The sequence below is a fragment of the Taudactylus pleione genome, unplaced genomic scaffold, assembly GCF_031769625.1.
Source record: "Taudactylus pleione unplaced genomic scaffold, aTauple2 ptg000019l, whole genome shotgun sequence".
In the NCBI taxonomy this organism is placed as follows: Eukaryota; Metazoa; Chordata; class Amphibia; order Anura; family Myobatrachidae; genus Taudactylus; species Taudactylus pleione.
Window position 1 is genome coordinate 20,377,113 of NW_028284421.1, and position 26,604 is coordinate 20,403,716.

At 41.9% G+C, this 26,604-nt stretch overlaps 1 protein-coding gene across 3 annotated transcripts in view; it reads right to left on the bottom strand.

The window, feature by feature from the left end:
- Positions 1–465: 465 nt before the first annotated feature.
- The window catches only part of LOC148540394 (uncharacterized), a 70,881-nt gene continuing 44,742 nt past the window's right edge, over positions 466–26,604 (bottom strand). For 2 of the 3 annotated variants that reach the window (XM_088445846.1, XM_088445839.1), the window contains exons 11-13: positions 8,603–8,712; positions 3,802–3,924; positions 466–1,400 (exon numbers count right to left, since the gene is read on the bottom strand). In XM_088445846.1, coding sequence (XP_088301972.1) covers positions 1,395–1,400; positions 3,802–3,924; positions 8,603–8,712 — 239 coding nt within the window. In that variant the 3' untranslated portion in view covers positions 466–1,394. Of the gene's footprint in view, positions 1,401–1,488; positions 1,539–3,801; positions 3,925–8,602; positions 8,713–26,604 lie in introns of all 3 variants that reach the window. The other variant, XM_088445854.1, reaches the window with a different exon arrangement.

Sequence of the window (26,604 nt, forward strand, 5' to 3'; positions counted from 1 at the left end):
TTGAGGACCAAGGTTGGGAATCACTGCACTATGCAATAATCAGGCCAATCAGCTGATTTTTGGCTGCTTGGTCTGATCATCTCAAGGCTGATTATCAATCTGAAAGCAGTCGTATTAGATAATTGGATCATACCTGCTGCATGACATTTGTCGAAAACAATGAGCCCGGATCATGCACATTTTGAAGTGTGTATGCATTTCCGATCTGTCCAACATTACTGCCCATAGTTTATTTAAAAATGTCACCGTGGTGATGTTTTAGAACAGAAAAATGTTTAGATCAATAATTCACTAGTGCATATACTAGAAATTGTGCACCTAGCTTCAAAGCGGTCTTTTATTATTATCTTCCAAGTCTTGCAATTCACATGTAATTAGTATAACTTCAGTTCAAAATGCCTTCAAAAAGGATAGAAAACAATAAAAAGCACCACACATCATTCTTTGAAATAAATACAATGAAACAAAACTTGAATTATTTAATTCACCAATCACCATTTATTTAAATGTTAAAATCAGAAAATGCCATCTCTGGTGAGAAGAAAACCTATTCATATGCCACCACCAGTAATCTGTAAATCCCTCTGTATCATACAAGTTTATGCAGCACATTCCGAAGTTGTTTGGGTCAGGCAGAATGGCCAGAGGATTGACAATAGAAAAAGAACTTTAATGATCCCCTAGCTTTCAAGCAGTGAACATCAAATATCTTCGGCTTTCATGTTCAGAATACACTGCTACAAGATGATCTTAAAGGAAATTCAAACAAAACATATACATCTAGATAAGTACTGCCAATCATCTCCTGGGCAGCGGCACAGGTCTCTGTCCACTCTGCAGTGTAAATAAATTGTAGAAGGTTCTCCCAGTACATTTTCTATTTTCATTAAGCTTTTACTTAAACCTTACAGCATGAGGCAATGGACAACCTTTTTTTCCTTAAAAGAAACATTTCTGTTTAGAAGATAGAAGGCAGCTTAAAATATAAGAATAGTTGATGCACCAGTGTGCAGAACACCTTTCATACAGCAAGTGAAGGATATTCTTTCCAGTGCATTGTGTGTATTTCTATAGTCCTCAGCACTGAAATAGCAAAAGCTAGGATTTCATGCCATCCACGGCAGCCAAACAAAATATATGGAAGTAGCTTCACAGCATTTTTCTTTCAAGTTCTGTTGCCAACACAAGAGAGTCCAAATATGAAAAATTCCTCTTTTGAAATACGTAAAGCGCTATTCACAAACCGTATTTACCATGTGTACAGCGTATGCAATGCCAGCCGAGAGCGGCCAGTACACGAACGGCTCCAAAACACCGCTACCTCCAACACGTTTCACAGCTGCTTCAACATCACAGATATATCTGCTCCAGTTAAAATCCACTGGAAGTCAAGACTACGGCTATTTGAGGGGAAGGGGGAAAGAAAAAAAAACATGCAAACATCAGTTGTTAGAAGCAGATTTCCAATATAGCAAGTGTTCCAATTACCTGGTTTAATCCTAGAGTTATTTTCACAAGCAGAGTATGTATAACTACCCCTAATACAGGGAAAAAAAAAAAAAACAAGAAAGGCATAAATAGTGTAAAATACAATATTGTATGCCTAAAAGGGTGTATTTACCTGGTTAATGCTGCACAGAAAACAAGAAAAGAAATTAACTTCAATATTAGATATATGATGGACAAAACCAAAACACATGAGTATAAAATTCGATTCTCTCTCTCTCTCCACACACACACACACATTATATATATATATATATATATATATATATATATATATATATATATATATATATATATATATATATATATATATATATATATATATATATATATATATATATATATATATATACACACAGTTACTGCTGGGGCGCTTTAATCAGACTCTAGAACAATGATAAAGTCTTTATATTCCTTATGTTGTATAATACAGTCCCTTCAAGGCTTAAAGGTTCCGATTCTTTTTCTCTTGGAGATTAAAATCACCGATATTCGTGCTTGTTTTTCAGAACTGGTCAAATGAGTTTGTAAAATGGAGCTTGTTTAACGTCCTCCTTGAGGTTCTATAAAGATACCCTCATACCAGAAAACACCCAAAACAGGCCCAAAGGCCAAAATGAATAATAATTCCTGGTCATTAAAATAGACTTATTAAAATTCCACAATTGCAGATGGACAGAAGATCTTACATGAATCAGATATGTCAACATCCACTACATAGATAAAATAGATTCCTCTACACCTTCCAATGGAGGGAAATGTTTTAAGTATAGTATCCACCTTTAACATAAATACATGTTTCATCTTTTACCAAGACTTCTTCAGGGGTAGATCTCAGAATGAAATTGCACACATATGATCTTAGTATGACAGTGTTATATATATATATATATATATCAGCTGTGAGGTCATATTGATTCTGAGAATCGCATAGAACACTGGCATACTAAGATCATGTGTGTGAAAGTTCATTCTGAGATCTACCCCTGAAGAAGTCTTGGTAAAAAACGAAACAGTGTTTATGTGAAAGGTGGATACTATACTTAAAACATTTCCCTCCATTGGAAGGTGTAGAGGAATCTATTTTATCTATGTAGTGGCTGTTGACATATCTGATTCATGTAAGATCTTCGGTCCATCTACAATTGTGGAATTTTAATAAAAGTCTATTTTAATGACCATGAATTATTATTAATTTTGGCCTTTGGGCCTATTTTGGGTGTTTTCTGGTATGAGGGTATCTTTATAGAACCTCAAGGAGGATGTTAAACAAGCTCCATTATACAAACTCATTTGACCAGTTCTGAAAAACAAGCACGAATATCGGTGATTTTAATCTCCAAGAGAAAAAGAATCGGAACCTTTAAGCCTTGAAGGGACTGTATTATACAACATTAGGAATAAAGACTATCAATGTTCTAGAGTCTGATTGAAGCGCCCCAGCAGTAACTGTGTTGTATTTATACTATAGTAGTCCTACTAACAGAGGACTTACTGAAGGGTGCAGCTGCATTTTGATTAAAGTGCAGGCTGAATTTTTTGAATATATATATATATATATATATATATATATATATATATTATATATCACACTCTTAGTGGCAGCTGCGTGCTAAATACAGTCAGTTCCTGCCAGCCAGCCCAGGTCTGTTACAAGTCCCTCCACACACACACACGGGGGTTGAGATGCAAGATTGGTTGAGGAGGGGATTGAGGGGAGATCAATGGTCCACCCCAGGACACAGATGTAAGATAGGAGGAAGGATGAACTTTTACGTCCAGAAAATAGGAGCAGTGGTATGTTCTATATAGGAACACCAAACATATACAATCTCATAAGGTAGAGATTTTATACATTTACAGAAACAATTGTCAGTACTTGCCACCACTATTGCAAATGTGTATCTCATGAAAGAAAGCAGAGTTTTGTTCATATTTTGATCAAAACATTTAATCTCCTACACTACCATATGTGCTTCAGTCATCATTAATTTGAAATGTCAGTACATTTTAACTGCAGAGACAGATACAGAGACTAACATCTAGACAAGGCTTGGCTTGTGAGCCATACCAATAAAAGCCCTAAATAGCCATAAATTGACAACAGCTAGGACATTGAAATTGAATTTAAGGTTGATATACTGTACTTAAGCTTTAAGCTACAGTACTAACACCATAGAATGAAAAAGGTGGGAGCCACTACAAATATAGTGAGCTATTATTAGTGCAAGACACAGATAATCAGTGGTGTTGATAGGTACCAAATCAATTACTTTCATCTGAATCCATTCTCACCTGCTCTATGGATGCTCTAAATGCCCGATTATCCATCTCAAAATGGTGACTTTGGTTGTCCTGATCATGATGCTGTTGAATAGTGGCTTTATTTCTGTGGCCAAACATCTTAGTCTTAAAGCACTACAAGAGAACATAATGAAATTTATTGCCAAATGCTTGCCAGTCAGCCCCCCTGCTCGATATTCATTTGCAACTATGAAGTACCAAGAATCAATTTCCTTTTCCAGTGTATGGCTAGCAAAAGTCTATGCTTTCCTTAGAATTAAGTAAATCAAAGAGTTTAAATTTTAAGCACTCCCCACTTTTGATAGCAATTCACTTTAATATGGCCCGTATTTTTTTCTGTAATTCAGACATTTATTAAGTAAAGCTGACATTGAGTTGAATGCCTTCTTGAGACCATTGCACCATAATATATATATATATACACATATATACACATATATATATACATACATACATATATACACATACATATATATACACACACACACACACACACTTCCTTTATACATTTTATACCTTTATTTATACTGTATATATGGAATGTTATCTACAAGCTTATGTTTGTTGCTTTTTTATGCACTTCCGGTTGGTCATTTGAGTTTTTTAAATTAACAATAAAACTTTACTTAGTTTAAATACAAGTCAGTGAGTGTGACAACCCATATCCTTGAAAAAGTACCCCAGAGGTATGAAACGTGTTGGATGCACACAAGAACCAGAGAACAGCGCTGCTACAAGTGACGTCATCAGTTGCTGTTCGGCAGCCCGTCTGCAGCTGGACTCACTGACCGAAGTCCAGAGGCCGCAGTACGGAGAGGAGGAGCCAGAAATGGAGACTGAAGTAGGGAAACCATAGGGTCAGTCAGAGACATCTGTACCATCCAACATTGGCTAAGAATACCCGGACACACACTGAGCACCGGGCTCCCAATCCATATACAAAAGAGCTATAAACATTGGGCCCGGTAAAATATGCCATATTAGATGCCTAATACACAACACTCTATATAGATGCAATATACACATTTTATTCAGCGCTCATTTTATATATTTAGAGTGAAGGCTTAAGCCATCACTATGCTTCTGGGTTTAGGTCCACTGCACATACTGCGCATGCGTGGCCATTGCATGCGTTATTGGAGGCCAACTGAGAGGGATCCAAAGAATCAATCTCTTGAAAAATCTGTTAGATTAGCCCATAGGTTTCTATAGACTAAAGCCACAGATTGAGTTAGTGGCGGGGGTCAAGCTCCAGATTGCTACGCATTCCAGAGCTTGGTAAAACCAAACAGCATAACAGTCCCCATATATTCAATTGTGGGTGCTTTCCTGTCAGAAAAGGTGGGACAGAGGCAACCTTCTGCAATCTCCCCTCCATTTTAAATCCGGGGATGAATATTATTTGCCAAGGTATATAATACAGATATTATATGTATTATAAACCAAGGTATATAATACAGATATTCTATAGTAAATATGTCCCTAAGTGAGAAAACCAAAAGGAAGACTAGTAATACTGTAGGATAAACATGACAAAGCACAGTGACTACCATGCATCTATAGTTCTATACCAATAGACCAGCCAAATGACTCATCTGCTCTGTGAAGGGAGTAAACTGAATTGTACCTGTGCCAATCCAATCCTATTTAAGAAGATACCTTAAATATGATTGGATTTGGCACAATGGTCATGTCCCACTATCCTTCACCAGTGCAATACACTGCCAAATAGTAGGGGTAGCAGCTGTTATCCATGCTATCACAATTAGGACTTTCACCAGCATGAGCACAGTAGACAAAGAGGGGTATCATTAACTACTAAGGATAAATGCTACTTGAATATATAGGCAGATGGTAAAGCCAAGGGAACAAACCCCTTGTACTGGCAATACATCTGACCACATCCCATAAAAATTCCAAAAATTACATAGATGAGCTTGACATTTGGGACAACACTGGTCACCGGCCTGGTTAAACAAGTAACATAGCTTGAGATTAAGGACACAATAATGTCAATTTAATAAAAACCAGAGGGGCTGAAATGAGCTTGAATACAGCGAATGCTTCCCAGGCTTATAGATAACAATGAGCGCAGGATCTCACTGGAGTCATAAAATGGATTAAAAGTATCAAAGAGCCTAGGGACATAGAATAATAGAATGTCCTGTGTTCTACACAGTTTCACAGGAATCCCATCTGACCCCAGGGCATTTTGATTAAAAAAAAAAAAAAAGTAAATTGCAGTATCCACCTCGGCAAGCATTATAGGGGCAACTAAAAACCTTTACTAGCACCAGAATGCAGGTAAATAGAAAACCCATTCAAGTACCAGCCAGCTCTGAAAAAACTGCAAATGAGGAATAGACACGGCCATAAAACTCCTGGAAAAAAAATAATAGTTATGTCCATAGATTAAAAATGGAGTACAACAGCACATGCATCAAATTGAACAAATTAAAGAAAGTTAAGTTAAACCTGTTTGAGTACTGCCAGAGCCACGTCACCATGACCTCCGGACCCAGCCAATCAGATGTGCTACTGTGCATTTGCGGCTTGTCTGCACATCTCCAGCTCCGTCCTCATTTGCAGAGAGGGTAGGTTACACCAGAGTCCTTGCTAGTGCCACTGTATCACCACTGTGTGAGTGCAGCTGTGTCTCACTAAACAGCACACCACCTGTATTAAACCTCCACACATTTCTGGCTGGATCTGTAGAACTGCTATGTACATTGTATACTTACTGCATTAACTCGGTTATTCAACATCTCATTCTACCTGGTTAATAAACCTCAGTCTGGTTAAGTTATCATATGCACAAACATCCATCACACACCGCTGCCACCTATAACCACATCTATAGAGTCGGACAATAAAATCATCCATAAGAGAGCAGGCACTGTTAGCGCTCCATCTGCCAAGAGTCAAAGTTAGGAACCTAGTTGGAACATCTAAAGCCGCATACTCACTAGACGATGTGTGTATGTGGAAACATCACCGGTGGGGGTGCCGACAATGTACATCGTTGAACGATATCGTTATCGTTCAGTTTTATCATCTAGTGTGTATGCCCCTTAAGAGTTTCAAAGAACTGAGCAATAGCAACCCCACGGGACCGTTCAGGAAATGGCTATAGTGTATGGAAGCTGCAACCCCAGCAAATGTCTCTTATCTTGTAATTTTTGCCCATGGCTCTTATGAACATCTACAGAGAAGTCTGGAAACACTAGTAGTTTAATACCATAGTGCCTTGCAACTGCGTCAACCTCAGGATAGTGTATCTAATGAAAAACCTTGGTTATAAAAGTGCTCAGAGGAGCCTAGATGGAGAAGAGAGCACTATTTGGGCTGTTTCCATAGTAAACTTGGTGATGAAGGCCTTTTGGGAACACAGCTGGACTAGCCATTTATCCCCACAAAATGTTCATAATTTCTGTAGTGTCACCCCTCTTTGTTGAAGGGTTTCAGCTCAACTGCAGCAATCTACGATTCAAGAGAAGAAACTTTCATTTTAAGAAGTATTGTGGTATCCTCCTAATTAGATATGCATATTCTGCCACTCTGCTCCTGAACTTCTGCATTTCTTGAAGAAATGAAATCTCTAACTTACTAATAGTAGATAATTATCATCTTAGGGGAAGACTGTGGGGTTTTAGGTTGTAGCAACTGTCAGCAGAGCAGGCCCAGGTTAGTTAGAAGCAGTGGTGGAAGCTGAGCAGCCGCAACAATCCCCAGCAGAGACAATGTCAGATGGAGGGCAAAGGCATTCTCCACATGGCAGTTCACATACACCCGAACCTCACATTTAAAGGACTCAAATAAGAGAAACAAATTACTTCAGACAGCAGGAGTACACAACAAGCCAAATCACTTCTTCATACTATTCCAGAAAGCTGCGTGACCAAGATGGTGTGAAGAGAACTTGCAGGCGGGAAGGCAAAAATGCAGACACTAGTAAAAGGGGTCAATGATTACCAGCTTGTTTCTGCAGCTGATCAACCCACAGGAGATGTGACAAACCACGGCACAAAGAGCCCCCGGCAACTGTGGAGAGAGGCAGGCCATGCTTTCTTGATCCAGGTGAGTACACAGATCAAAGGGAGTCAGATAGCAGCTGCTGGGCAAAACAGAAGTAGCAGTACTATTCAGGGGTCTACACGTAGGGGCTTCACAGTCAGCAATGCACTGGACTCACTGCTAAGGGTTTTTTGAGATTAGTGCTCATCATATTCAGGGGAAATGCAGGACTTAGTGGGGAAGGGGTCCATAATCTCTATCTACATATATCTCCACATACACACACACACACATTCATTTACCCATCCCCCCCCCCACCCACACACACACACACACACACACGACGGCACTCTCGGATACTCTCAGACAGTATCACAGAGACCTCAAAAGTGGCATAATCGCACTTGAGGTGGGGGGCAAGTTACTTTAATTTTCTTTTGCCCCTTGCTGCACAGGATGAGTGGAGCTTGGCTTCTGCAGTGTTGCTGTATATATGGGAGGACAAGCCCCACTCCACAGCAAAAGGGTTAACTATTTACTTGAAAGTTGAGAGAAGAACAAAATTGAGCAGCTATGAAATAGGTAGAGATTATGGCAACAAGGTTTTTGGATATCAAGTTTTAAATCCAACCTTCATAAAAATAAATTTAAGGTGGAACCAATATCTTACTTGCAATACAAGTTTCCAAATGTCATTTTAGGGTAAAAATTCTCCATAATACCATTTTCAGTCAACAATTAAGCAGTTGTATGTAAAAGTAAGTATTTATACAAATACCATATAAACCAGGGCAGGAAAGATCAGGATGATGAGTCCACATATCACAATAATTGCCACACCATATCCAGGGAAATCCACATATTCATATTGTGGTCCGGGACTGGAATCTAAATTAAAACCACAAAGAATGAGCGGTTAAAATGTTTAACAATCTAATTCAGTGAATCTCAACCTAGACCATTAACTTTTCCCAACAGTTCATATTTTGAGGATTTCTGTCTGTGGAAGCAGATGACAATTACTGACCCAGCAAAGTAGATCAACTAACCTGTGCATTATTAAAGAAATCTACAAAACATGACCTGCTGATGGTATTTGAGAACCCATGATCTAAATTTTAGCAAGTATGAGAATTAATAGACTAACACAAGAAAAAAAAAAAAACTGGGTTCTAAATGCCATTAAATATTTATTCAAGTAATGCAGTTTTTATTCAGTGACTTAAATCCACAAATTGGCTGCATTCAGTTTAACTCAAACTCCTGCTCTCTTATACATCTTATACACTAAATTCCCGGGTCTGACCCAGTATTTGGTTCCAAACTTAGTCAGACCCAGGACAGATCCCCTTCAGACCGGGGCGCTGACCCGGGGTATTCCCGGGTCGGCGCCGTCCACACTGCACTCGTGTGAAGTGGAACTGGTCTGCCAGCGCTTGGAGAGGATATCACCTCCAAGCGCCGGAAAATCCGTAACTCTCCATCCTGTAAACTGGATTTGACCCTGGTTACCAGTTTACACAGGTTGTTCACGTATTAAAGCCTGCATACTACCCAGGTTGGACTGCCAGGTCACTCGACCCGGGAACCCAACCCTGGACCCTTTTACATCTGGCAGCAGTCCAGGCTAACACGGCAAAAACTCAAGATATAGCGGTGATGTAAAAGGGGTATTATTCACACTTGTTTCCCCCCCCCCCATCTCCATTACCAGTACTATGTATACCTTTATGACTCCTAACAACAGTAGGAACTTGTATGTGCAGTGTTCTGAATAAAATTTTTTTTATAATAATTCACTCCATCAATGATTTGTTTCTTTGATCTGTATAGGACCAGTTTAAAAATTGTTAAACTAATTCGATTTTGGCTAGGTGTGCATACTTTATGTGCTTATTACTCAGCCTTACCCGGCTGGCAAACTAAATTCCTAACACAGAAGGAAACTGCTCTCCTACTAAACTGCTTAGCAACAGGCATCTCCAAGCTCCGGGCCACCCAGAGGTTTCCAGAGTCAAGATATAATAGTTTTTTTTTCCTGGGACCTGTAACCTCTGAATTGTCTTGGCTCACTTACTGTCTTCACTGGACCCTAGTATATCACTGCAGCTTGCCTCTCTCCACATCTTAAAAAGGTTAGCAATTTATTACTACTACCAGGGCTCTCTACCGTGGCCCTTAACATTTTTCTAGGCATTACCCTATGAGAATGTTAAGAGTACCAGGCACAACCACTAAAACACAGCCTATTAGGTTCCAGGTTCAAGCCTGTACAGCATATAACCAGATCAAGCCTGTACACCAAGGGTTCCCAACCACGGTCCTCAAGGCACACCTACAGTCCAGGTTTTAAAGGATAGCCATGGGTGACTTACTTAGAACCTCAGTTAGATTGATTTAACATCTGAGCTCAAGCATGGATAGCACTAAAACCAGGACTGTTAGTGTGCCTTGAGAGCCAAGGTTGGGAATGACTGCTGTACACCATATAACTAATAGTTCAACGTTTGTCCAGAAACTCTAGGGTTCCATTTAATAATCAGGATTTCACTCTACATGAGTTCCCCATCTTCTCTCTTCCTGTACTTTCCCAGAATGGTCTACCACCACACCATCATGGTACCTCAACAAATTGCTTCACTACTATGTACCTTTACTTCTCTCATTACTCTCCATGGGCCCTACTTACTACAATCCGCATTTGTAATGCAGATTGTAGTGTGATATTACCGACTGAATTCTCATTACGAATTCAGGCAATATCAAAGGGATTACTACAAATCCCTTGCAGGGACAGAGCTTGCGATAAAGCTCTGTCTCTGCGAATCCCCTCCGCAGCCTTATCAAGGTTTTTTCGCAAAAAATATAGTGACAAGTGCCGACCATCGCTAAGCCCCGCCCCCCCGTGATCATGGACCCCTGCGACCCCCCCTCCATTAAATACACTTACCTGCAGTTATCGGTGCTCCGGTGATGTCAGCTGACCGGAGCCACGGAGGACATCCCATACTGCACTGGGACTCAGGTGATGACCGGGCACCAGTGCAGGCTGGGAGACCAGCTGACCAGAGGGAGGACATCATGGGAGCCCCAATCACTGGTCTCTGGACTCAGGTAAGAGGGGTTTTTTACTATTTTTTTTCTTTTTTTTAGCAGTGATCAGCTTGTGGTCTGTTTAGACCCCACTGCTAATCACTTGGGCCGGCTCCGGGCTCTGATCTGCCCATTAGAGCAGAGCAGGAGTCTGGTAACTGGAGAAGACCCTGGATAACGCCACCTCCAGGTGTCTTTAATATCACAGGGCTTTCCCCTGTATTTTTTCACAATTTATTTTTAGTAACTTTGGCTCTGTTCTGCCTGTTAGAGCAGAGCAGAAGTCCAGTAACCGGGAGAGATCCTGGATAATGCCACCTCCAGGTGGCGTTATTATCACAGGGCTTCCCCGGTATTTTTTTCACAATTTATTTTTAGTAACTACCAGGCAGATCGTATTTCCCATTACAATGATGGAAAATGCGATCTGATTACTAAAAATAAGTGATAATTAGGGCATGGAGTAGAATTTTACGAATTCTACTCCAATTGCCCTGTAGTAACTTTAGGCAATACTAAAATAATGTGAAGAGGGTATGAAAACACCCTTTTTCACTTTATTTTAGTAAAAATAATGTTAATAAATATAGCCTCAAGTCCCTTTCACACTGCCACATCATCTAGTTAATACCCAAAATGAAACCACCTGAGCCTGCAGTCTTTTCACCCCACTCGAGAATGTAAATTCTCATGGGCCTCTATACATTGTCAGGGACAGAGACCTGGTAACATGGTTATGTGGTGGAAGGGTATGCTTTGGTGAACAGGTGGGTTTTCAGTGCACATTTGACGCTCTGCAGGGTCGGGGAGAGCCTGATTGAGCGAGGAAGCCCATTCCAGTGGAGGGGGGCTGCACGAGCAAAATCTTGGACATGAGCATGAGATGAAGTAACCAGGGTGGAGGAGAGGTAACAGTCATTGGCAGACCGGAGTGAGCGGGAGGGAGTGTGTAAGGAGATTAGGTTGGAGATGTTGGGATCAGTAGAGTTAGAGAGGGCCTTGTATGTGAAGGTGAGGAGTTTGAAGGAGGATTCTGTAGGGGAATGGGAGCCAGTGAAGGTTTTGGCAGAGGGGAGCATCAGAAGTGGAACAGCGGGAGAGGAAGATAAGTCTAGCTTCAGCATTGAGAACAGACTGGAAGGGGGCAAGATGGCAATGTGGGAGGCCAGTAAGGAGAAGGTTGCAGTAGTCAAGCTGAGAAATTATTAATGAATGAATAAATAATCAGTTTGGTAGCATTCTGGGAGAGGAAATGCCTAATGCGAGCGATGTTGCGTAGCTGGAACTGACGGGATTGTGCCAGAGATTGAATGTGGGGGGTGAAGGAGAGTGTGGAGTCAAGGGTGACACCCAAACAGTGAAGTTGGGGGACAGGGGAGATGATTGTGTTGTCAACAGTGATAACGAGATTGGATGGAGTTGAGACTCTATTAGGGGGAAAGATGATGAATTCGGTTTTGTCCATTTTGAGCTTCAGAGAGCGCTCGGACAACCAGGAAGAGATGGCAGAGAGGCAGCTGGATACCTGAGAGAGGACAGAATGGGAGAGCTCAGAAGAGGGGAGGTATAGTTGCGTGTCATCGGCATAGAGGTGGTATTGGAGGACGAAGGAGCTGATAAGTGCTCCTAGTGTAGAGGTGCACAGGGAGAAGAGCAGCGGGCCCAGGACAGAACCCTATGGGACACTAATGGGAAGGGTGGAAGGGGGGGGAGGTGGAGCCAGAGGCAGACACTGACAGGAGCGGTTGGTGAGGTAAGAGGTGAACCAGGCATGGATAGTGTTAGAGATGCCAAAGGTCTGAAGGGTGCAGAGGAGAAGAGTATGTGTCGAAGGCTGTAGAGAGGTCCAGGAGGATGAGCAGAGAGAAGTGGCCCCTGGATTTGGCTGCAAGCAGGTCATTGGTGACTTTGGCCTGGGCAGTTTCAGTGGAGTGAAGTGAGCGAAAGCCAGATTGAAGTGGATCAAGGATGGAGTTGTTAGAGAGATAGCTGGTGATGCGGCTTTAGACAAGCCGCTCAAGTAGTTTGGAGGCAAAAGGGAGAAGAGAAATGGAGCGGTAATTTGCGGGTGAGGACAGGTCAAGGTTGGGTTTTTAAAGTATACCAGTAGGTGTGACAAGAGCATGTTTGAATGAGGAGGGAAAGATGCCGGTGAAGAGAGATAAGTTGAAAAGGTGAGCAAGGTGGGAGCAGACAGTGGAGGAGAGGGAGCGTAGAAGGCAAGAAAGGAGGGGGTCAAGGGGGTGAGGAGAAGATGAGGGAGTGGACCTCATCACCCGTGGTGGGGCTGAAGGAGCACAAGGTGGGATGGCCGGGAGGTACGGATGGCAGGGGAGGTAGGGTTGCAGCAAAGAGATTGAAGGAAATACTGTGACGAATTGCCTCAATTTTGGAAGAGAAGAAGGAAGCAAAGTCAAATGCAGTGAGGGAGGATGGGAAGGACGGAGGGGGGGACGAAAGAGTGTTGATAGTACCAAAAAGGCGGCGGGGATTGGAGGACTGAGAGGTGATGAGCGACCGGAAGAAGGATTGCTTGGTGAGGGAGAGGGCTGAGCTGTATGAGGAGAGGACAAACTTGAAGTGAAGGAAGTCCGCCAGAGAGCGAGGTTTGTTCCAGAGGCGCTCGGCTGTGTGCTAGCACTTTTGGAGAAACCGGGTCAGTTTGGAGTGCCAGGGTTGAGGTTTGGACTGACAGAGGGGGACAGAGGAGGTGGGGGCAACAGAGTCAAGTGCAGAAGTGAGGGTGATGTTGTAGAAGTAGGCTGCCTGATTAGGGCAGGCCATGGTTGATAGAGGAGAGTATCAAGTGATGAGGACAGGACAGCAGGGTCAAGAGTCTCAAGATTGCGTCTGGTGATGGTGGCTTTGGGTGAAGGGAGGAGTGGAGGAGTGGAGTGAAGGAAGCAGATGGTGGTCAGAGAAGGGGGGAAGGGAGAGTTGGAGAAGTAAGAGAGCACACAGATGGGTGAAGACAAGGTCAAGGGAGTGGCTGAGACAGTAGGTAGCGGTGGAGATCCATTGAAAAGTCCAAAGGAGGAGGAGAGAGCAAGAAGATTGGTGGATGCAGGATTAGTGATGTCAATAGGGATGTTAAAGTCACCAAGGATTATAGAGGGAAGGTCAGCAGAGAGGAAGTGGGGAAGCCAGGCAGCAAAGTTGTCAAGGAATTGGGTGGGAAAGCCTGGGGGACGGTAGATGAATGGGATAGAAGAGACGGATAAAGTGTACCTCAAAAGGTGGAGAAAAAAAAAGGGAGGGCTCAGGTGGGATAATGTGAAAGGTGCAGTTGGGGGATAAGAGGATGCCCACTCCACCGCCTTGGCGGTTGTCAGGTCTGACAGAGTGGGTGAAGGCGAGGCCCCCATAGGAGAGTGCAGCGGGGGAGGCAGTGTCATAGGAGGAGAGCTAGGTTTCGGTGATGGCAAGATGATTTAGAGAGAGTGAAATAAAAAGGTTGTGGATAGCAGGCAGTTTATTGCAGACAGATCTGGTGTTCCAGAGAGCACAGGAGAATGAGAGGGAGGGGACGGGGGATATGTGGATGAGATTGTCTGGGTGAGGGCATGTGGGCTAGATCTAAGGGGAAGGTGTAAGCCGGTGTATATGGTTGGTATGGGGCAGGGGCGAGGAGGCACGGTGGCTGACTCAGGGTGGAGGGAGAGTGAAAGTTGGCAGGAGAGCAAGCAGGATGTGGGCAGGAAAGCACAGCAGAGGATGCAGCTAATTAGAGGGGAGGCAGACAATTAGTGTGATATGGTGGTGAGGTAGTGGAAGAGACTAGGTAAATAGTGTTGGAGGAAAAAAGTCAAATGATGAGTAGGAAATAATACACTGGTAAGAAGTAGATTTAGACAGGGTATTCATGTGTATATAAAGCAAATGACATTCACAATTACAGAAAAAAAATATATTGTTTTTTGCACTTGGGGGGAGCACCCCTGATTGACAGATCACCCCTCTGGACAACACTAAAGCACCCCTTTAGGACTACAGCCTTTATGGGACACTGCACAACACAGCCCAGCCAGCCCCTATAGACTTGAGTGGACACAGCCCCTATGGACAACAGCATCACGACACAGCCCAGCCAGCCCCTGTGGATAACAGCAGCACAACACAGCCCAGCCAGCCCCTATGGACAACAGCATCACAACACAGCCCAGCCAGCCCCTGTGGATAACAGCAGCACAACACAGCCCAGCCAGCCCCTATGGACAACAGCAGCACAGCACAGACCAGCCCAGCCCGCCCTAACTCCCACCCTCCCTCTTCACTGTCCACAGGCGGAGTGAAAAATGGCACCGACGGAGGGACCTTTTATAGAATCCAAAACCCGCAAGATCTGACAGCGGGATGATGACGTTTTGCCTCGATTTCAGGTCCGAGTCAGGCGGGAGAACTCGAGCCGGACTCACATCCGACTCGGATGGGGGGGGGGGGGGTTCGGGTTCCATAGATCCGAACCCGCTCATCCCTACTTTAAATACATACAAAACATGTAAGTTGACATATCACAGGAACAGACAAAAGATAGGCCAAGTACAAAGGGGCGCGTGTAGGGTAACTCACTTTCTTGTTGGGCAAGCAGAGGTGAGTCACAGGGAGGGTAAGGGAGTAAAGAAGCCTGTATACACCATAAGGATGAGCATAGTGTCAGTTGTTGAATGGGAATCAAAATAAATCTGTGCTTTACTAAAATGTGAGAAATAGTATTAAAACATTTTATAACCATTTTAATTGTTTTAAACTAAGTAGCTGCACACAAATAGAATGTGTGCGACTCCAAATGAAAAGACTTATCTGCATAGAAAAATAATCCTAGTCAGCAAATACGATAAATCCCAGAAGTGGCCAAAGTAAGTGGTCACATTTAATCAAATACTTTTCTTCTTAGATGAAAACATGAAAGGAACACTAGTGCTGTAGATGCAATCAAATGTGCCAAATGTCAGGTCTTGCTCCACTATTTAATGCAGTCTGCGCAGGTCGTTGCAAGAAGAGTATAATTACAAAAGATCACAACTTACAGAACGCAATATTCAGCAACTAAGTGGAGCAGTGACGCGTGGTAAGGTAAATGTAAATCTGGCTCTGATACTAGCCAGTGCCTCCCCAGCCACTTCCACCGCTGTTACCAAATAAACCTAGCATCCTGGTTAAGAACATGTGAAAGTTAAATTTTTACACTCGGCCAACACCTTTTGTAACAAAATATGGGCCCAGTACCCAGAGTGTGCAGTATACAGAAAAGTCCTGTATTTGGAGCAAAACAGAAAATGCACATTACAGTAGCAAGCATGAGGTTTGTAAAACAGAGGCTCAAAAAATTACACCACGTGAAAATTTGCTATGGAGATGCAGTTAAAGTGAGAAAAAGTTGTGGAAGATCACAAATGTCCCAGGTGACAATTAAAATTCTGATCAAGTAGAGCCATGGAAAAATATTGGCTTAGCAGTAGAACAGCACGTGTATTCCATAACTCATGGCACAATGTCAGCACATGACATGTGGATAACCCTGCAGGCAGTGTATGAACATAAAGGTCTGATGAAGAGGAAAAACCTGAGGTGCACACCAGGGCTGAGCTGGCCATCCGGCCGTTCTGGCAGATTGCCAGAAGGGCCGATGGCCAGATGGGCCAATCTGGTCAGTGCCGTCGAGGGGGTGCCCAGATCAGCATGATTTAGTGGGCATGCAGCCACAGTCCTGGAAACACAGAGCAGCCTATATTACCTCCTGGCTTCGGTCGTGAGTCAATCAGAGCTTGCAGACAGCAGCCAATCAGCAGTGCCTGCCAATCTGTGAGCTCCAGTTGGCTCATGACAGATGCCAGATTTGACTGACAGCTGCACTGTCTCCCATGGCTGCATCTGTAAGTTGGTGAGCTGGCGGCCCTGACTAATGTGCGTGGAACTTTACTGTGGGGCATAATGCATTAGAAGTGGCATGGTGTGTGGCATGTGTTAGAAAGGGCATTAATGTGTGTGGCATACTGTACTACTGTGTGGCATAACGTGAATGGGCTCTACTGTGGTGTAATTTGAATAAAGGGCACTACTGTGTGATTTAACATAAATAAAGGATACTACTGTAATGTGACGAAGGGGCACTACTCTTTGGCATAATTTGAATTGGGGGTACTATTGTGTGGTCACGCCGTTTCCCAGTGAGACCACACCTGTTTTTTTTCATGTCATCCTCTGTGTTCAGCACCCCTGCCCTAAAAAGTTCCTACAGTGAACACTATCTAATCCTCTACAACTGCTGAGCTAGCGCTTGGTCATTTGGAAAAATGCCTTCCCTTATCTTTGCGTGTGACCTACCACAATGAAGTGCCAGCTTTACTTAACAGAACCAACCAAATGTCTGACTATGGTACATGTTTGAATTCCCTGCAGGATTTGCTCTGTTGTGTGTTTTGTAATACAGAGAATGATGTATACTCGTATGTGGTGCAAATATTAATTATATTTGTAAGAGCATAGACTAAAAAGTGGGAGGAGTCAGAAATCGTAAGGGGAGGAGTCTTTGCCAGGACCTAGATGCTGACGCGAGGTGGGCCTGTGTGCTTTAAATGCCAGGGCCTATTTTCAGTCCCAGTCCTGCCCTGGCATACACTGTAAAGTACCAAACTGAGCACATGAAGATACATGAATAAGTATATAGACATGTTATCCATATCTCAGAAATTAACAGATTTTGCAGCCATCCAACTGGATTCCTGCAAAATCGGATATCGGAATTTGATTGCTTAGCAGTGGTTTTGGGCCTGTGCAACTAAGCCATCAATGGAGATCATGAGGGCTAAGCAGCTGCATTTCACAAAAGCTTACTGGTTGATACAAATGCTGATAGATAGGCATTTTGGGCTTAGTGTCCTCTGTGAGAGAAGTATAAAGTGTTTCATATGTCACAAAGTGGGACATAAAGCCTGTGAATGCAAATTGAAAGATTCAACTGGCACACAAAAGCAGCTTTAAATGTCAGACAGTAGCTGGAAGGATTGCCGATACATAGACTTGGGAGCCACAAGGCATTTCAGCTACGATAAAGTGTGACCATAGATTTCAGGGCGATCAGAGAAAGTCCTTACAGCCACAAAAGTCAAAGCAATAACAGTGTGCCTGAAAGATGAAACCATAGTCACAGACAGCCAGTATTTGTTATTCGTACCAGTTTTGAGGACCAACCTTATTACCATAAGTGTCCTAGAAGACCAGAGATTCAAGGTTAAGTTCACAGAGGGCAAGAGTGTTGCTGGGAGTAAAAAAAAAATAAAGGGACTGTGATAGCAATGCAACCCAGTGTCAGCAACTATAAATCCTTGACACATATGAGTGTTACGTGATTTGCCTCTGATGCAGGCCAGTCTATGGAGCTGTGGCATACCTGTAGATGACTAAGTCACCCAGGGTATGATAATGTCCACAAACTTCTTGATTATATGGTTACTGTAATAGCCGTGAACAATCCAGAGACAATGGCATGCGAGAGCTGTTTAAAGAGAAAGCAAACCCATTCTACCCTTCTGAAGACAGGAACCTGAACTGAGGCATCACTGGTATTGGAGCATACAGACATGTTTGTTGCGATGGAGGTAGAAACGATAAGCAGTTATTGATGTTTCTTACATTCATTGAGGACTTCACAAGTCATCGCACATTTATTTAATTAAAAACTAAAAGTGAGGTAATAAACAAAATTGCAGACAAGAGTTTGATGGAGACTCCAACGGGTTTACAAATTTAAGATCTTGAGATTTGAAAATAGCGAAGAATATGAGAACAAGTGTGTAGCTGTCTTCTTGAAGAAATATGGCATTGAGCACAGCTAACCATTGCATACACACCTGAACACGACGGTGTTACAGTGTAGGCCAACTGCACAATTATAAAGGGCGTGCGCACTATGCTGAGTGATGCAGGCATAGAAAACAGTTTTTGGGCAGAAGCAGTGTCTACCACAGTATATATGAGAAACTGAGCCCGCAGTAGCTGTGAAATGCGAAAAACCGCTAGAGGCATGGTCTGGAAGAAAGCAGTGTTAATCATCCCTAAGGAGTAGAGGCATAAACTGGATCCCAAGTCAGTGGAGTATAAAGCGTGGATACTTCCAAATAAAAGGATACAGACTATGGAACATTACAAACAAAGCTTAGAAAATCCAGGGACATTGTATTCCATGGAAACAGCCCCACTTAATGTGAAGCTGCAACCAAAACAGCAACACATATGTTGACAGCTGGAAGAGTGTCTGAGTTAGAGACTGCCAATGTGAACATCCAATCACAGAGCAGGAAAATAAAAAAAATATATATAAAAACCCCTAAGGATATCTGATAAAACATTTGTAAATATTGCATTCTGTGAACCTCAAAATATCCAAGAAGCAAAGTCAAGTAATGACTGGGAGGAGTGGAAATCTGCAATAGCTAAATACTTGACATCATTGATAATTATACATGTACAGTTATCAAATGGTCAACACCGCAAGACAGTCAAGAATAAGTGGATCTTTTATATTAAAAAAAAAAAAAGAAACCTAAATGCAGAGACAACTATTGCCTGTTATAAAGCCCACCTTTTCACTAAATGATATACACAAAAATCCAGGATTTGCTACAGGGAAATCTTCTAACCTGTTGCAAGGTACAGTACATTACATTTAGTCATTACCATATCTGCAATGCATTATTTGCTGCTGTACCAGTTAGACTTTAACCCCACTTACTTAAATGGATAATTAGTTGAAGAAATTTATATGGAACCTCCTGAGCATTACAATGAAAACATGTTCCAAGAATAAGGTTGCTAAATTGGGATGAGTCTTTGGTATGCCCAATTGTTCAGGTTTTGTGAGGAGGAAGGCTGCTCACTGGAGGTGTAGCCACCGTCATTGATGGCTGTCTGGTGGTTTCTGATGCCCAGTCACAGTGTCCAGGAATGACCCCACTACACATCCACCAGCCACGACATAGCCAGCTACATCCTGAACCCAGAAGTAACTTGCATTTTCCTGGGGTGCAGCAGCTGGATATGCCAGTGACACTACCACCTAGGCATTTGTAGTTACAGTGCCTGTGACTCAGGGTGCAGGGCACCATGGGTGACATGGGGCAGCTGCACTAATTTGGGCAGAGAGATGCAATAGACATAGAAGAACTTACTGAATGCTTTTGTATTAGCAGCACTGAACATTTTCTAAGTTGCACCAGCAAAACACCAGGGAGTGCCTTTCAGAAGTGGGGCTTATAACCTTTAGAAGTTGGTGCTTATGTAGGTAACATAAGCGGAGAATATTATGTATTTCATGAGAAAAGTTGGGAATAAAGAACATATGTCCCAATAGATACCAGATGGGACATCATTGTTTCAGGGTGTAAGTGTAATTTTGCATCTCCTGTGCCCACTGTTCATCCCAGAGCAATAAATGCATGTTTCTCATTATGCTTCTCTGAGTAATGTGCACATACTGCAAGCAAAGTTGAACCAGTCAATATTTATTGATCATGAGGGTGTGTCCCAGCTTTTTATTTTTGAAATATAGCAACCCTAAGCAAGAAGGAATTTTCTGTCTATTAAAAAAAGAATTGTCTAAAACAGAGAAGTGTCATTCTTGGTACATTAAGCTATATGCTGCACTATTAGAGATGAACTTTGTGAGTTTAGATACTGATCACAGTCTATAGCACAAGACAAAAAAAAAAAAAAAAAAAAAAAAAAAAGAGTACAAATTCTTCATTATAGTCATATACATATACCACTGCTAGCAGGTCAGGAAAAATATACAGTCAGTGTCAAACAGCTGTTAGAACAAAAATTCAAGTTTAAAGACCTGGGGCCTGCACATCACTTGTTAGGTTTGGGGATTTTCCAAAACATGAGTTCAGGAACTGTCACAATTGATCAACATTGATATAAAGAAGCAATACTTACCAAGTATGCAATGACCGATGCAAACCAGTCAGTACTCCCAATGACCGATGCAAAACCAGTTAGTACTCCCAATAACAGAATCAAAACCAGTTAGTACTCCCAATGACAAAAGCACAACAATTATAAGAGATAGTGTTTTGATAGAGGAAATTAAGAAAGTTCCTTATTGGAGGTTTAATGTATGAAAGCATTTGAACTTGTCCAAACATCACACATGCTGTGAGCCAATTTGCAAATAATCCCGGGAAACCCTGGACTGCAGTCAAGAGAACCCCGATGAGGATTTAACTTCTTTAAAATTAGAGTTTTCAAAGTCTGGAAATTCTGTATTTAAATCTTTCTGTGATGCAGACTGGGGATCAGATGAAGATGACAGTCATTCATATACAGGATACCTGTTTGTACTAGCAGCCAGCTATGCAAGCAGAAAGCAACCCACTGTCATCCTATCCACCACTGAGGTGGAATACATGGCATTTACAGAAACTGCTTAGGAAGCCTTATGGTTTAAAAAAAAAAAAAATGTAAAAAAACTTTGGGGTATATGTTTAAGACTGCAAAATGTTTTAAATTACCAGTCATTTAAAAAGGCAAAACTAAGCTGATTTTGTCTTTTAAATAACTGCTACTTTAAAACATTGGGCATTCTTGTTGATACTTGAAGTCTGCAGCCTATTACATATGCCCCTTTGTGGGAGTTAACCCTTTTAGCCAAGATGACACTATCAGCATGGAGTGTGACAAGGGTGCAATTGACTTGTCTTATAGTACCAAGCACCATGGACGGTCTAAGCACATTGCTATTAGACATCACTTCATTCATGAATTAGTGGAGAAAATGTCTATTAGCGTAACCTATGTAGCAAACATATATTGCCACTGGTATGCCAACAAAGGGACTGACATCACCATTGCTAAAGGTGTTCCTGAAAAAGTGTGGACTGGAATATATTTGAAGTGCTATATTTCACTTTTTATTGCATAGTCTAAATGTCTTTGGTTATAGGTAGACTTTGCTAATGCTGTGCATACACTATACAATTACCTTGACAATCTGCCTATTATACGCTTTATCTACACAGCATTTATACAAATGTTTTCCTATGGACGGACTCAATGGTCCCAATAGTGACTTTATTCTTGTGTAGGAGGGACTAACGAGTCATTTTATTATCCACAGTGGTATTGTAATACCATACATATTTCTACTAGTGGCTTATGTTATCCTGGACATTTACCTTATAGCATCAGTATGCTGGAGACATATCATTGTGTTTTATTGTGCATTAAAAAGTGATTTATTTATTTATCTATTATACTTGCTTGATTTTATGTATGTTTGAGCAGCGCTTTCCACCTAACTTTGTCTAATATTGGCGAATCCCCCAGATAACTGTACTGTGTATAAGCGCAATCATAAAATCTTGGTCAGTCATACATACCAAATTGTCCATGTTGAAGTTACAAGTCAGCTGCATCAGGAAATGTATGCACTGCCAGGGTCGACTGGTGGACAGTTACCATTTCCCAGGGGAAAAACTGGGAAAGTTCTCTTTACCAGTATCATGGCCAATACATTGTAAAATATCTCAGTGTATGGCCATGAAATCAACTGGCTGCCAGATGAAATATGACACATTTTATCTATCAGTGTATACCCAACATAAGAAATGCTCAAGTGAAGTGTAAAATATTTTTTAGGCAAGTATAGACCATCTTGAACGAGGAGGGGGTGTTGGAGAGTACAATCCAGCACTGTCCCCTCTTGCATACAGTGATGTACCAGTGGAATGATGTCACTGCTGTATAGTGAGCATGTGCAAACTCTGTTTGCACCACTGTGTAGAGTGTTGCATGGATGTGCAGTACCTAACTCCTGCTGTGAGACCTATTACTGCTGTCATAGCCATTAATCTATTACCACTGTTATCCCTGTGCCTACGGCTATTACGGTGACCACCACTGTTACCAAATAAACCCACTATCCTGGTTAAGACATCTGTGTGGACTAACATTCATTTTACATTCTGCTGCCACCTATTGTGACCAAACAGGTTCTACCAATAGATGGGTGGTCGACTGATGAAATGGTGTGTTTTGAGTGCATGTTTGAGGCTGGTAATATTGGTAGAAAGTCTGACTTGGTGAGGGAGTGAGTTCCAAAGGAGGGGGACAGAGCAGGAGAAATCTTGAGAGGTGGGTGTGAGATGAGGTAACAATGGGGGAACAGAGGCAGTAAAACATTGAAAATGGCAAGTTGGTGGTAGGGAGTGTGGAAAGAAGTTATGTTGAATATGTACGAGGGGTGAAGTGATCAAGTGCTTTGAGTATGCAGGTAAGGAGTTTCAATTTAATTCTGAAGGGGATGAGAGCCAGTGAAGCAGGTTGGTAGCATGCATTTATTCTATTAAGTTGTACCCATGTACCTGTTATGTTTCTAAGTTTCACTTAAGTCAGTTATGGTAGGAGCTGTGGAACCTGTGGCTCCCTACAAACAATGATATCTATGACATTTTTGACCCTCAAGATTACATGGTATGTGTAGGGGTATTGGCAAATGAGGAAAATTTAGATGGAGTATTGGTGAGTTTTTAAAGTGTCTGAAAGGTTATCAGATCTGTGGAGCAGAGGGCAGGAGGGAGTATTATGGAAGATGTTAGAGATATAGAGGTTGGGGGGGTAGGAGAGAGAGCATTATAGGCAAAAGTCCTAGTGAAAAAAAAAAATTATATATATATTTTTTTTTAAGTCTAGATGCAGCATTGAGAATGTACTAAAGTGGAGAAAACTACAAGACCACCATCCAGGCAGATGATATGAGGAACAGAAAAGTCTAGTGTTGTCAACTGTGAGGGAGGGTCAAAGTAGGGATGGGGAACTCTACGGGGAGGGAAGACTAAATTTAGTTTTAGATGTGTCTAGTTTAAAAATGCTGGGACATCCATGAAAGGATAACAGACAGGAATATTTGCAATTCAGGAAAGAACGGTAGATTTTGGTGCTGTCAGCATGGAATCCGTATGAATAACCGGCAGTTCAAATCCCAACACCGGAAGACCGGCAGGAGTGTAGATCCAGAGAGGTGGTTTAGGCAGGTACAACTAACCTTCCACCCCCCCCAACCTAACCCTAACCACCCCATCCCCGCAGCCTAGACCCAAGTCTCACAGGGGGGGTGCCTAACCCTAACCTCCCCCATGGGGTGTATAACCCTAACCCCCCCTTCCCCTAGCCCAACCCTAACCCTCCCAGGGGGGTGCCTAACCCTAAGTCCCCCCTGGGAGCCCCTAACCTAACCCTCCTCCCCTCCCCCGCCTTACCTTCATTCGGTATGCCGGCTGTTGGGCTCCCGGCATAGGGATAATGATAGGCATTGGGATTTTGACGCATATCATTAGACCCCTGCTGGGATTAGACAGTCGGGAAGCTGGCGGTGGGCATTTTGACAGTCGGCTTCCTGACTGCATCCAGTCAGCATGGAGGTAGTACTGTAAACAGAATTAGATTATCATCATCACCACACAAACTTGGAAGGGTGTACAGTATGGGTGGGCAATAAGCAGCCCCTCAGCTGTTGTAGAACTACACATCCTAGCATGCCTGGCCAGTTTGGTTATTTGGCCATGCTAAAACGGTTGCAAGGCATGCTGGGATTTGTAGTTCAACAGCTGAAGGGCCACTTGTTGCCCACCCCTGGTGTACAGTGATAGACAATCTTATTCACTTTGGGAGCCTCAGTGGGTAGCACTCTAATCTTCAAAATGGCCACACATTACAGTTAACATAAGTAGCAAGTTAAAGTAATGCATTTATGCAATGAAAGACACCTACAGTATCTGTAATTACATTCACCAGGCTATTTAAAACAAGCTATAAAACAAATATGACAACGCAAAATAGGCCCAAGTGAAGGGTGGGGAGGGGCACATGCAGCCCTGTGGCGCAAGTAGCCTTTCACTGGTGTACAATGGTAAGGGGTAAAGGGCCTAGAATGATCCTTGTGTGACCCCAGCAGGTTTAGAGGGATAATTGCAATCTCTGGTTCCTCCTCCAAAGAAGTGGTTGTAAAGGTAGGAGGTAAACGTGGGGAGAACAGTGCCATGAAGGCTAATTGAGTAAAGGGTGTACAGAATTATGTTCTGCAGTGTCTAAGGGGCCTATTTATCCATCCAATCAGCTCCCAACTGTCATTTTTCAAACAGATGATCGTTAGGAGCAGATTGGCTGCAGTACCATTCTTATGTGGATTTTCACTACTGGAAATACCACTATTAGATACTAAGTTATGCTAATATATACTGTATATGTATGTATGTACACAAGTATATGTATATATAGATCCTTCCTATTACGTTGTTTGCGAGAGTGTTGGCAAAAACCTCTGGGTGAGCAGCTGTTACGGGCAGCAGAGGATTTTTATCCATACACATCTGCTGGTGCCTGGATCATTTGATTTTCCATCATATGCAACAAGTTTCATCACTCATCCATATGATAAAACTGGTTGATAAATAGGCCCCTTCATTAGAGAGATACAAGATGATTAAAAAGTTGAAAATTAACCTTTGACTTGGCAGAGAGGTGACTTTATAATAAGGGCAGTATCTGGAGTAGATGGGACATAATCCAGATTGGAGCGGGTCAAGGTAGGAGCGAGTAGAGGAATTTGGTAAGTTGGTTCAATGTAATTTTTTTTCCTGCCTATGGGTTTAGATATGTATATAGTTCAATGCCTCCATACAGGATTGGAAGACCTCACTAACACAATTTGTGCAATGTATAGATACAGTGGCTGATTCTGAGTTGGGAGCAAAGCAAAAATAGGACACGTTTGCGAACCATTTTTCATTGCAAGGGGTTCAAATATATATATTTTTGCATGCAGAGTAAATACTGGCTGCTTTTGCACTAAGTATGAAACTTGTGAGTACGCACAAGTAATACAATTGAAATGAATGGAAAAATTGCTATTACATAATTGATACCAGCATCATGGTTCATCACAATAAAAAATTTTTGGATGACTAAGTTGGTGGTGCACCCTAAAGGTTTGTGCTAAACACATAAAAGTACTTTCTGCAAGAAGCAGAGGAAAAGGACAAATATGCCTTTGTAGGGGCACTCTTATGACAGATAATTGTTTATATATGGATGATGGAATGATTAGTATGAATAAAACTTAACGTTTAATATACACCTTTAAAAGGAAGTTCTCCCCAGAGGGTGATGTTGTAGATATAACAGAAATCTACTAAGGACAAAAAACAACAATATAAACGTCCTTTGAAGTGTAAATTTGTATTATTATTTATTATTGATAAAAATTCAATGAGTAATCAGCTCCTGTTAAGGGTAATGAATATTCTAATTAACCCTAATTTCAATCTACAGGGAGGCGCATATGATTACTTCATACAGTACATATCTGGCAAACTATAGTAGTTTTTAATTAGATCTCTGTTGTGATCGACATACATAAATGATAGTCGGTCAGAAACAATTATATATTGTAAGAAAACACACTATGATAACTAAGAAAGATGACTTACTAGGATAATCCAGCAGCTTTGAAATCTGTGTCCCCTGTAGATGAGTGAGGGATATATATTGTAATTATCACTATCAGCAATGTCAATATATGTGTACTGATATTAAAGTCTGTGTCCCCCTATAACTAAGAGGATTGTGCTTGGGAGGACTTTTATCCCAAGTATGTTAACTCATATTGGTTTTTAGCAGATATGCTAGGTA